The sequence below is a fragment of the Anguilla anguilla genome, chromosome 17 (genome assembly GCF_013347855.1).
Source record: "Anguilla anguilla isolate fAngAng1 chromosome 17, fAngAng1.pri, whole genome shotgun sequence".
NCBI lineage: Eukaryota > Metazoa > Chordata > Actinopteri > Anguilliformes > Anguillidae > Anguilla > Anguilla anguilla.
The window spans coordinates 1,462,979-1,476,454 of record NC_049217.1 but is presented as its reverse complement, the minus strand read 5'-3'; the positions used below and the strand labels follow the sequence as shown (position 1 = coordinate 1,476,454).

General features: G+C 43.4%; 1 protein-coding gene across 1 annotated transcript in view; it reads right to left on the bottom strand.

Annotated features, from left to right (window-relative positions):
- Positions 1-13,231, bottom strand: part of LOC118216882 (C-type mannose receptor 2-like) — an 85,834-nt gene extending 72,603 nt beyond the window's left edge. Inside the window, exon 1 of the mRNA XM_035398470.1 lies at positions 11,307-13,231. Coding sequence (XP_035254361.1) covers positions 11,307-11,424 — 118 coding nt within the window. The 5' untranslated portion in view covers positions 11,425-13,231. The remainder of the gene's footprint in view (positions 1-11,306) is intronic.
- Between the last annotated feature and the right edge of the window lie 245 nt (positions 13,232-13,476).

The following is a 13,476-nucleotide window of genomic DNA, read 5'->3' as shown; positions in this document are numbered from 1 at the left end:
ACACACCATTTATCAATGGAAAAACACCGCTGAAAAAAATGCATTGCAAGGTGCTAAAAAATACTTTTTTTTTTTGATAACTCTTGATGAAAAAATCTCCACTTTAGAGGTGAAGAACAGAATGACTGATCCACCCCCTCCCCCTCATGCTTCACAGAGGCTCCTCCCCTTTCTGCTTCACAGAGGCTCCTCCCCCTCATGCTTCACAGAGGCTCCTCCCCTTTCTGCTTCACAGAGGCTCCCTCCCCTTTCTGCTTCACAGAGGCTCCTCCCCCTCATGCTTCACAGAGGCTCCTCCCCTTTCTGCTTCACAGAGGCTCCTCCCCTTTCTGCTTCACAGAGGCTCCCTCCCCCTCATGCTTCACAGAGGCTCCCTGTCTCTCTCTCCTCTCCTTTCCCTCTGTAATCCCGATTGTCTGTCTGTGACATTGGTTTCTGCTGCTAGCAGGTTTTCTCATTACTGAAATGTAGTTACACGTCTGCGGGCCAAGTAAGCCTACAGAGCTCTACACTGACTGGGCCGTGCAGTGCATAATCAGATGTAATTACCACCTACAAAGGAGCAAACTTCACTGTTGTACCCTGTGGTTGAGAGAGAGCAAGCTATATAAAGACCCGGGGACAGGCTCCAGAGGCATGTTTACTGTCAAAAATACTCATGTGTGAAGCAATGAAAAGAGACTCAAACGTTTGTTTTCTTGGCAGCAGTCCATCCTCTGCAAACTCCTTACCACACAGAAGAGGGCAGACATACTTAGGACAGCCATTTAAGAAGAGCGCAGAATTCTGGGAAAAGCTTTGTTCATAATCATTTCCATTGCATCCTTCTCCTCTGATACGCGAGCAGAGCACGCTGGAGGAAATTTCAGAGCAGGAGTGGATGTTACAATATTATAACTGCAGAGTCTTCCTGTCCATCCTCCAGGTTACACTGAGTGACCATTTTTCCTCCTATCTCAGCTTTGACTCTAACTGACCAAGGCAGCTATAATCACTTCTGTCTGGATCCCACAGTATGAATGCAATAATGGTGATTCAATCTGCAGCTAGTCTAAGGACATGTAGGCTTACACATTCTTTACAAATGTTAATTCCATGTCAGCAAGATTCCAGACTTAAAACACATTAGTTTGGCATTGGAAAGTTTCTCTTACACAGATCAGGTCATTGTAAAATGGCTGAATGGTTGTGAGAGTATATACAGGTATGGCTGCACTAAAGGTTAGCGCATTAGCTGGGTGTCACTGTAAAATGGCTGGATGGTTGTGAGTGTATATACAGGTATGACTGCACTAAAGGTTAGTGCATTAGCTGGGTGCATAGCCAAGAAGTCTGACCAATCACCATGGCTAACTGCACGCCACAAGTAACTGCTATACCACAAACACCTGCAGTAGTTTTAGATACCCAAAGGATAAACACGTGTACCAACATTTCTAAAGTACTACTTAACTACCAAACAAATTTCAGAGAGTGGCTGAAACAAAAAGTCCAGAGATGCAAATGAGACAGCTTCCATGTGTGGCTGCTTCTCTCTGAGTGGGCTGGGTTATCCCATTCGTGGCTGCTTCTCTCTGAGTGGGCTGGGTTATCCCATGCGTGGCTGCTTCTCCCTGAGTGGGCTGGGTTATCCATGCGTGGATGCTTCTCTCTGAGTGGGCTGGGTTATCCCATGCATGGCTGCTTCTCTCAGTGGGCTATGTTATCCATGCGTGGCTGTTTCTCTCTGAGTGGACTGGGTCTCTCTGAGTGGGCTGGGTTATCCCATGCATGGCTGCTTCTCTCTCAGTGGGCTGGATTATCCATGCGTGGCTGGGTATCTCTGAGTGGGCTGGGTTATCCCATGCGTGGCTGCTTTTCTCTGAGTGGACTGGGTCTCTCTGAGTGGGCTGGGTTATCCCATGCATGGCTGGGTATCTCTGAGTGGGCTGGGTTATCCCATGCGTGGCTGCTTCTCTCTGAGTGGACTGGGTTATCCCATGCGTGGCTGCTTCTCTCTGAGTGGACTGGGTCTCTCTGAGTGGGCTGGGTCTCACTGAATGGGCTGGGTTATCCCATGCGTGGGTGCTTCTCTCTGAGTGGACTGGGTCTCTTTGAGTGGGCTGGGTTATCCCATGCGTGGGTGCTTCTGTCTGAGTGGACTGGGTCTCTCTGAGTGGGCTGGGTTATCCCATGCGTGGCTGGGTATCTCTGAGTGGGCTGGGTTATCCCATGCGTGGCTGCTTCTCTCTGAGTGGGCTGGGTCTCTCTGAATGGGCTGGGTTATCCCATGCATGGGTGCTTCTCTCTGAGTGGACTGGGTCTCTTTGAGTGGGCTGGGTTATCCCATGCGTGGCTGCTTTTCTCTGAGTGGACTGGGTCTCTCTGAGTGGACTAGGTTATCCCATGCGTGGCTGCTTTTCTCTGCGTGGACTGGGTCTCTCTGAATGGGCTCGGTTATCCCATGCGTGGCTGCTTCTCTCTGAGTGGACTGGGTCTCTTTGAGTGGGCTGGGTTATCCCATGTGTGGCTGCTTCTCTCTGAGTGGACTGGGTCTCTCTGAATGGGCTGGGTTATCCCATGCGTGGCTGCTTCTCTCTGAGTGGGCTGGGTCTCTCTGAATGGGCTGGGTTATCCCATGCATGGGTGCTTCTCTCTGAGTGGACTGGGTCTCTTTGAGTGGGCTGGGTTATCCCATGCGTGGCTGCTTTTCTCTGAGTGGACTGGGTCTCTCTGAGTGGACTAGGTTATCCCATGCGTGGCTGCTTTTCTCTGCGTGGACTGGGTCTCTCTGAATGGGCTCGGTTATCCCATGCGTGGCTGCTTCTCTCTGAGTGGACTGGGTCTCTTTGAGTGGGCTGGGTTATCCCATGTGTGGCTGCTTCTCTCTGAGTGGACTGGGTCTCTCTGAATGGGCTGGGTTATCCCATGCATGGCTGCTTCTCTCTGAGTGGACTGGGTCTCTCTGAATGGGCTCGGTTATCCCATGTGTGACTGCTTCTCTCTGAGTGGACTGGGTCTCTCTGAATGGGCTCGGTTATCCCATGCGTGGCTGCTTCTCTCTGAGTGCACTCGGTGAGCCCCTCAAGGTGGGAGGAGCCTCATCTACATGTAAGTAGCTGTGTATCGGTTCTCCAATGCTGTTCATGATGCCTGCATGCAAACGTGTTTTGATGAATATTTATACAGGAGACTCATGTGAAAGCAGCCACTATACACCCACGCCTCGTATTTCAGTATTTTAAAGAAAAAACTGAACGCACAGAGTAGATACTTCGCTGTTGGGGGACTTTAAGCCTCCCGAGACTGAGCGAGCAGAGTTGGAAGTTTGGCCGAGCACATGGTTGCGTTTAACGATTTCTCATCTGCTCGTCCCCTCTGAGACGCTCCTGCCCTCACACCCCTGGCTGAGGCTCCAGCTCCACGAGTCAGCTGAGGACACACACCAAGCCCGAGCTCTGCCAGATATCAGAGCCACTCTTAAAACCCTGCTTTCTAAAAAAGAAAAAAAACGGAAAAAAACTGCCAGCACTGCAAGTCCACCATGACACAGCAATCATTTGCAGAACAAACTGAACACAGCCTAATGGCTCGACTTCATACTAAGTCTGAGTCAAATGCTTTTTAATAGCACGGCTTCATAACTCTGAATCAAATGCTTTTTAATAACATGGCTTCATAACTGTGAAACAAACACTTTTTAATAGCATGGCTTCATAACTGTGAATCAAATGCTTTTTAATAGCACGGCTTCATAACTCTGAATCAAATGCTTTTTAATAGCATGGCTTCATAACTCTGAATCAAATGCTTTTTAATAACATGGCTTCATAACTGTGAAACAAACACTTTTTAATAGCATGGCTTCATAACTGTGAATCAAATGCTTTTTAATAGCATGGCTTCAAAACTCTGAATCAAATACTTTTTATTAGCATGGCTTCATAACTCTGAATCAAATGCTTTTTAATTGCATGGCTTCATAACTGTGAATCAAATGCTTTTTAATAGCATGGCTTCATAACTGTGAATCAAATGCTTTTTAATAGTATGGCTTCAAAACTCTGAATCAAATGCTTTTTAATAGCATGGCTTCATAACTCTGAATCAAATGCAGTATAACAAAACTGCTCCATACTAAGTACTACCTGATTTGAATCCCGTTAAATTGAATGATTTCATATTAACTCAGAATTTAATGCAGTTTAATGACACCTTCATGCTGATCTGAATCTATTTAAAAGACATGGCTTCAACTCTGAAAGGAACTGTTCTGAATGGAAAAGAACAAGAACTCACTGACATTCTACTGTAGACCTGCACTCGGCAAAGAGAACAGGACTGGAGTCAGGAGTGAATTACTGAACACCATAGAGGGTAATAGCAGGAATGTCTATGGTAGAATGATTATCCAAACGTCATTCAAATAACAAATAATCACGATTGTCTATTATAGCAGAATCCCATAGACCTTTCCATAGTGTCTTTTTACCAGCCAGCTAGAAGGCCTGCAGCGGCCCACCATTGGCACAGCAGTCAGTCTGCACCCTACACAGCACTAGTCCACCAGCAAGTCAAGGTGAGGCAATCAAGGTGAGGATCAGTTGTGAGGAAAAAGCAAAAATAGTTGGTGAATGGCCCCGCTGCAAGAGATCCATGGTAATTTGCTAAACGCTGTATGGCCTATAGATGTTTGAATTGGCAGTCTGATAGGCCCTTTCAATGTAAATATTTAGATGACAGTAAATATGACTAATCTTGAGTACTTCAGAAACTCAGCCACAGACTGAAATGTTGGTCTTGACTGACTGGGAACGAAACCAAAATCTTTGACCCACCAAAATAAAATTGCATACCAACTGGTGTTTTTAAGTTGTAAGCAAGCTGTTGGTTTGACCCCAAACTGAACTTGCTATAAATTTCTACACCGAATTTCTGATTAGTGGGTGGGTTGAAAATGTGCTTAATCTGGCCCAGGAGTTTCAGCAAGTTTCAGATAGCCCAAGTCCCAGCTGGCCTTGGGGAAAAACACGAGAAACCCTCAAACAGCTCGGACCCGCTTCCCCTGCCAGAGAGAGAGAAAGCGGCTTAATTCTGCAGCCAAAAGCACCGGGCACCCAAAGCCAGAATACACCGGAACTTTCCAGAACCTGCTCTTTTGACACGGTGCTGCTGGAGAGACATGAGACGTGAGACTACAGAGGAGAGAGGGAGAGAAAGAGGGGAGGTGATGAGAGGAGAGAGGGAGAGAAAGAGGGGAGGTGACTAGAGAGGAGAGAGGGAGAGAAAGAGGGGAGGTGACTAGAGAGGAGAGAGGGAGAGAAAGAGGGGAGGTGACTAGAGAGAAGCGGAGGGCAGGAATGGCGGTTGGGGGTGGGGAGTGGGGGGGGAGGTGGTTGGGGGTGGGGAGTGGGGGGGTAGGCGGTTGGGGGTGGGGAGTGGGGGGGTAGGCGGTTGGGGGTGGGGAGTGCGACGGGGACGGGGACAGCGACGGGGACACTTTCACAGATGTTTCAGAAAGGCCAGTTGGGTTAAACTAAAGGCCTGTGTCCGATGTAATGGCAACCAGCAAAGAGCCCAGGAACTTCCGTCAGCACTGCGCTTGTTTCCCCAACCTGTACCATACGCTGTGCTGCCACAGGGCACCTGTGCGGAGGGGTCAGCACTCCTCCCAGCCTCCACTCCTCTCCCTACTGGCTCCCAGTGAGCTGCCCACCTCCGTCAGGACAGCACAGTCCCTCCCTACTTTAAGGCATAACCTGAAGCACAGTCCAGCCTCCTGCCATAACCTGAAGCACAGTCCAGCCTCCTGCCATAACCTGAAGCACAGTCCCTCCTCCTGCCATAACCTGAAGCACAGTCCCACCTCACCTCGTGCCATAACCTGAAGCACAGTCCCTCCTCCTGCCATAACCTGAAGCACAGTCCAGCCTCCTGCCATAACCTGAAGCACAGTCCCTCCTCCTGCCATAACCTGAAGCACAGTCCAGCCTCCTGCCATAACCTGAAGCACAGTCCCTCCTCCTGCCATAACCTGAAGCACAGTCCCTCCTCCTGCCATAACCTGAAGCACAGTCCAGCCTCCTGCCATAACCTGAAGCACAGTCCCTCCTCCTGCCATAACCTGAAGACCCATCTCTTCAGACTGTATCTGGATTATCACTACTCTGCAGGACACTCCCAATCTAGAATCACTCCTATCACTTGAATCCTTTTAATTTGTTCCTGTAGCACTTTCATGTTACATGTACCTCCATCCAGCACTTATTTTGCACTGATCTTGATGATGTTGTAGCCTGTTGTCATGCCTCATAGTTTGACATAACATCACTTTCTGACTTAGCCTATGCTTACTGTGTGAAATGGACTAAATGTGTTCAACTGTTATATCATGAGTATTATACCTTATCGGACCTGTGTTTTGTAGTTGTCCAATGACCTTCGGTAAGCACTTATTGTATCTGTACATTATATCTGAGGAGTTTTCATGTATATATATATATAACCAGATTATTCTCCATAATTGTTATTCTCCATGGCACATTCAATCTAAAAAAGTATGGCCATGGTATAAAAACAGATATAAATGTTTCCCATTGTAAATAAACAATGTAATGTTAATTTGTTTATAGGTACAGCCTCTGGAAATTGTACAAGCTGTTTTTGGAGTGGCATTATTTTCTGACTATAGACCACAAACCCACAAACGCCCCTGCACCAGTCACTGCACAATCTTCTGTATGTATCTCAAATATCCTTCATTGCGCTCAAAACCTGTTTGGACCAGTTTAAAACATAAATTAAATCTGAAATAATATTTTAACCCTTGTGTTCTGTTTACTTATTACTCCTCACCTATGAAACTGTGATGACATTATTGTGATTTTAAAGCAATACAGAACTAAAAGTGGTGAAAAAATACTTAATATATATTATCTTTGTCACAAGTCCAAACAATAATAACAATATATATGCTAATGGTTGTCATTTACCTCTGCTAGATTACATTTAAGAATGAAAATGTAATTCATTTTAAGATAAAGACGTGATTCATATAAAAAAATCCACCATAATGACGGCATGTGGGCATAAATCATGTTAGTCTGAATTTTTTATCTGTGAATTAAATTGAAACAAGGGTCTCATGCAGTATATTACTGGTGTTTATTGTTTTGAATATATATCTAACAGAATTCCATATTATACATTTTCACAGGAATTGTGACCATGTTTTATCTCTCTTCTGGGCCCTCTACCTTCTCTCAGAGGGGCCTTCACAGCTGTGCCAGGCCCTTTCAGTTCTCTCAGAGGGGCCTTCACAGCTGTGCCAGGCCCTTTCAGTTCTCTTAGTGGGGCCTTCACAGCTGTGTCAGGCTCTGGGATTCAGTTCTCTCAGAGGGGCCTTCACAGCTGTGTCAGGCTCTGGGATTCAGTTCTCTCAGAGGGGCCTTCACAGCTGTGCCAGACCCTTTCAGTTCTCTCAGTGGGGCCTTCACAGCTGTGCCAGGCCCTTTCAGTTCTCTCAGTGGGGCCTTCACAGCTGTGCCAGGCCCTTTCAGTTCTTTCAGAGGGGCCTTCACAGCTGGGTCAGGCTCTGGGATTCAGTTCTCTCAGAGGGGCCTTCACAGCTGTGTCAGGCTCTGGGATTCAGTTCTCTCAGAGGGGCCTTCACAGCTGTGTCAGGCTCTGGGACAGCTCTACCACAACGGTCACAAATCCAGTTTGGTTACACTCTCAGAAAAAAAGGGTTCTTTGGCTCAGAAGCTTTGTTGGTAGGCGCACTTTAAAAAATGTCCATAAATTTTACAGTAAAAGTCGGTAAAATAGTGAAGATACGCAATCGCAAACAGCTGAAAGTAAATTATTGTATTAATTACAGTGAAACACCATAATGCATTTAACATTAGTTAGATACACAGCCAGCTACCGTATGTTTAACATATTGTTACCTTTGGGATGGCAGGTATGTCATCCCTCCAAGTTACACCTTGGTGGGGCAGCATGCCCCATAACTATACAGCATTTTATATATATACGGCACTTTTCAGGGTTCCCTACAGAAATAACCTCAATCACCAGACTCTCAGCCCTTAAAAACATTAATTTCTGTACCTTCTGACCCAATTTAAACAGACAAAATTTACAAACAACTTCACACGTCCACACAATAAGCCCCCAAACTTAGGGGATTTTGTGTTGTTTTCTTCTTTTTCCTGCCTGATTACATCATCACAAATGCTCCAGGCCCACAAATAATGTCTCCCCATTGGACATTTAGGTACATCAGTCAATAAAAATATTGGATGCACAACCACAATGACATATATAAAAGTCCACTCTTTTAAAACAGCAAAACTTTGAAGTTCCTGTATCTCCTTCGCTAGTAGCTCACCGGGTAGCGCGTTTACCGACAACACTTTTGGATGTGTGACAGGCCGGGTTCAAATTCCCCCTCAGACTCAGACTAAAAACCTCTCACTCATTACACTGCCTTGCTGGGTAACCCAAAATAAAACATTTAAACTATTGCTTTTGCATCTGCATAATTGTTGCGGGAAACTCATTTATATTTCTGTATTTATATAACTACAAATAATATACACCCACACTTTACATAGTTCCACATCTGACCAAGTTTAACGTTTGCTACTTTGCTAACAACACGACAGACCGAGTGTATAGCCTTAGAACAGACGGCTGTGAAATTAAACTCTAAAATCAGCGTTGCACTTTGGGCCGGAAGATAACGTTACCAGTCGTAGAGAAACGGGAGAAAGATAATGACTTCTTCATGGCATGTATAATGATTTTCTTAAAAAGAGACTGTCAAGTGCACTGCTCTGCCGTTTCTACTGTTCAATACTTTTGAACTAGGCATGGCTATACCCTGCAATGCCACGTTTCTAAATTTCAACATTAGCTAGCCCTATATATCCTCTACCAACATACAAACACTTTGTAGGTCCGTTGTGTACAATAGCCTGTTCCATTTAAAAATATGAAATACACTTTCCTTTACTTGCCCTTCATGGTAAAGGAAAAATGACTGAATCCATGCCTATGTGCTACTTTCAGCTAGAATGTGTGTTTGCATGCATGTATGTGTATGCATGTCTCTCAGCCTACATTCATATGAATTACTAATATCACTAACTCATAACAAACACAGTGCAAAAGTAATTCGTATCTGATGAAAAACATGTTGTCAATGTACAAAAATGCCAAGTTACTCACACATACAAAGCACTGTCATTCATTCAAATCTAGGCCTGCCATTAAAAGTATTCATATCAAAATTGCACCAAGTTACATGAAACAGTAATGGCTATCATAGCTCACACAAATTAAACACGCTGTATTCCAAAGCAATGCAACTCAATGTTTCCTAAATTGTTTCAACTAACTTGGCCCTGTGTTTTTAATCTTACCATCTGAAGACAATTCCGTCATTCAAACTGTGTGTCACGTCAAAGTGTCTAATTACAAAAATTGCTTCATGCAAGACATTTAAATGAATGTATGAAACTGCTTGTCAACACATAAAGAAAAGACATTCCTCCAGAAAGGATGTGTTTATACTTTGTTGTCAAGTTCATTTTACAAAAAGTTTGAAGTCTTTGTATATTTACAACTTAAAATAAATACTGATTGTAAAATACATACTGTACATACATACACACACACATACATTATATGCAATACTTAATTATCCACAAGGCGACATTTCCCTAGCAGCATGTAACATTCACATTCATAAACAGACATTTATACCAAGAAACATACAATCATTCAGACTACAGAAAGAGGCTGGGGGTTGGGGGTAGGGTGAATACATACATACAGATAAAATTTTGACATAATGAGGCCTATCCACAATCCATTAATTTATTGTATGCTTGTATACACACGGGGCATTAGACACTTTGACGTGACACACAGTTTGAATGACGGAATTGTCTTCAGATGGTAAGATTAAAAACACAGGGCCAAGTTACTTGAAACAATTTAGGAAACATTGGGTAGCATTGCTTTGGAAGCTTGTTTAATTTGTGTGAGCAAAGATAGCCATTACTGTTTCATGTAACTTGGTGCAATTTTGATATGAATACTTTTAATGACAGGCCTAGATTTGAATGAATGACTAATAGACAGTACTTTGTATGTGTGAATAACTTGCTATTTTTTGTACGTTTAAAATATGTTTTTCATCAGATTACTTACAGTAAAGCTCTGGCAACCCAGTTTATAGTTGTAAAATTTACTAATTTTTTGGGACAGTGTGTGAAAAATATGAAACCATTTTGCCCCACGAAGAACCCTTAAACTAGATAGCAAATATGATACATATGTGTGTTGCTGGTCTTGGTGCAGAGAAGTGGTGAACTGTGTAACCCAATCTTGGGTTTGACCCCGTTGTCACTTCGGTCAGAGGTCCCCAAAGATCTCAGTATTTCATCACTCACTCCGAACGGCAGGTCTCTTCAGTCCAGGCAACAATTCACCAGATTACCCTCCTTAAATTCATGTCAAGGGAACGCATAGCAACGCTCACAGCAAACTAAGATTCCGTTCCTTGTCGGTACTAATGCTCTGCACACCCCAAAACGAGAGTAAGGTGTTGATTTGCCAAATTCACCACATCATCCCAAACTGATTAAAACCCAGGACACAGGAATATGCACTTCCACATTAAATAATTCCTGTGTATTATTTATTATAGCGGGCTACTGCTCAGTTGCTATATCAACACTCATCAAGCAAAACATGTAAATACCTAAAGTTGTTCACATTACCGAATAAGTACTGTATGAAACAGCAGGGTAGAAATAAAACAAATCAGGGGATACAAGAAATACAAAACTGATGCGCATCCGACAGGACCTCAGCTCTGCACTGATGTCACGTCCTTTTACAGAATGCCAAATGGCGCTCAATGCAACACGTATGCAACTTCTACGGTGAGAGGCTATTAGACGCGCTAACCCTGGACCGGGAGAAGATCATTGCACTTCAAAAGGGGAAAACGTTACAATGCTTCTAAACACGGGAAGAGCTTTGTACAACCGCCTTTTCGCCCAAACACACAGGACACACGCACACACACACAAGTTTACTACTCCACATCTGGTTCCACTCAGTTTTTGGACTTTCGTGGCATTCCAGCTCATGTGTTCATGCAGATCCAAAATCTACAAAAAAAAATCAACGCTCAAGAAAAGCATTAGTAACTTTAACACACTTGAACTCCAACCGTCGTGACGGCTTTTCTGTGTGTCAACTCTAGAGAAAGGAGCACGTTATTCAAAGTACCAACAGTTTTTTCTTACCTGATACGGTTGTCAGTAGTTCCAAACTTAAGATAAATACATATAAAGTGCATCGGTAAAAGTTTAAGTATCCTGTCCATGTTTCCCCCGACAGACTGTAACGATAGCCACGTTTCATATCCACAGCTTGTTTTAGTTGGTGAGTAACGAACGAAATGCTTTTCGTTCAGAGTGGATGGATAAAGTGCAGATAGAGAGCGAGGCAGAGCGGACTGCGTGGATGGTGGATCGCGTCAGTAAAGGAGGCTGATATGAGTGAGAGATGCAGACGCTGCGTCATCATCATACGAGTGCCCCGAGTTTGAACGACTTCCCTAGCAGTAAATTTGCAACCAATTTTACGCACCAACACACCAAAACAACAATATAAAAGAAACAGAATTTCTCGCGCAAAAAAGCTGAAGTGTTTCTTAAGAATACTAAATGCGTACGATAAAGCATATTAGAAACAAGTGATGTCACAATGATGGGAATATTGTAGTCACACCGAATTGAAGTCAATTACTATATTATTTAACAGATTGAATAATCAATATTATTATAAACATTTTGACGTATATAATACAGGGGAATCTTCTAAAAAATTAAACAAGATACAGAACAAAGGACATTATTGGGCCTCATTCGCGAAACGTGTACGATCACGATTGTAAACCGTGTGTAAGATAGTATCTTATTCTTTTTCTTTCTTGACTTATTTGTTCACGGCCGTTATTTAATGCTAATCACATGAACGGGATTGCACATAAAACTTATAAATAGGCAGTATTCATCATCCCATACACCTGCGATATGCACAAACACGAAGGTCAGCACGTGCCATGAATCCCATATTGTTTTTTTTTTTTTTTTGTGGGAACATTTTTATTAACAAAAGTAAGAATAATTTAAGAAATGTTTTGTGAATGAAGCCCAATGTCGTTTTGGGCAAATTAAATATTCTTCAATTTATTCAACAAGTTAATGTTATTTGTTTTCACTTTTTAGAGAATGCAGTGTCCCCCAATAAAAAAGGGATTTTAAGATACATTTTTTACCTGACCCTCTTAAATACAATGCAAATGTGAACATGGGACTTTTATTCTTTGTGGCATGCATAGCCATTTTTGCCATAGAATTCCTTAAAAGGGCAAATAAACCCTCTAAATATGTAGATTAAGAAACATTTAAGAAACATTAACAGCTTGTTGCATTTCTGAGATTGAAATTGTGGTTGGAGCGAAAACCAGCATCCACAAAAGGGCCCCAGGACCAAACACTGCTGCAGTGTCACATGTGCTAACGTCTCCTTTTTCTATCCAAAATCAAAACTTCATATGAAGGCTTGGCAAACTCTTGAGAAGGGAAGAAAATGTGGGAAACAAATTCGCCAAGCTTTCATATGGAGTTTTGATTTTGGATATCTTTTTTATAAAAACATAAGCCTTTTTAACTTATGATGGGAGTCCCCTGGATGCCTTTGAGCCTGGATGGGGGTCCTTGGATCAGGAAAGGTTGAAAACCCCTGCTTTAGGGGTTCCTGAGAGGATGGCTTTTCATCTTAGGAACCCTTTCACGCCAGTGACCTTCCTATGGATGTCCCTCAAAGCTCCATCATTAGATTCCTCCTATTTTCCTCTTTACCCAATCTCTTGGGTCTCTCACCGCCCTCCTATGGTTCCTCACACCTCTTCTATGCTGATGATACTCAGCTTTCCCTACCCTTTTCTCCTTTCCACACACTGGTCACATTACAAAGCTCAGCTTGCCTAAATGGCATCTTCTGCCGGGTGGCAGACTGTCACCTGAAGCTCAACCTGGCTAAAACGGAAATACTTTTTACTCCCTGGAAGTCAGGACACTACTAATTAGCAACAGAGATATCTAGCAATGAGATCTCTAGAATGAGGTGTGCTTTGATAGTGTTGGAGTGAAAACCTACAGGATGGTAGATTTCTAGCTGTTGAATGAGGTGCTTTATTAGAGATTGTGTGAAGATTGTGGTAGATTAAGGTTGGAAACCACTGTCCAAGATATTCAACTTTGATCCTCCCATACAGCGGCAGTGAGTTGGCCATGCAGATAGTTCCATTGCAACGTCCACTGAATCAATCTCTTCCTCATCATCTACACTATATATAGCTCTTAATCCAGGTCCTGGTAATATGACCCCTGGTCTATTGTAATTGTT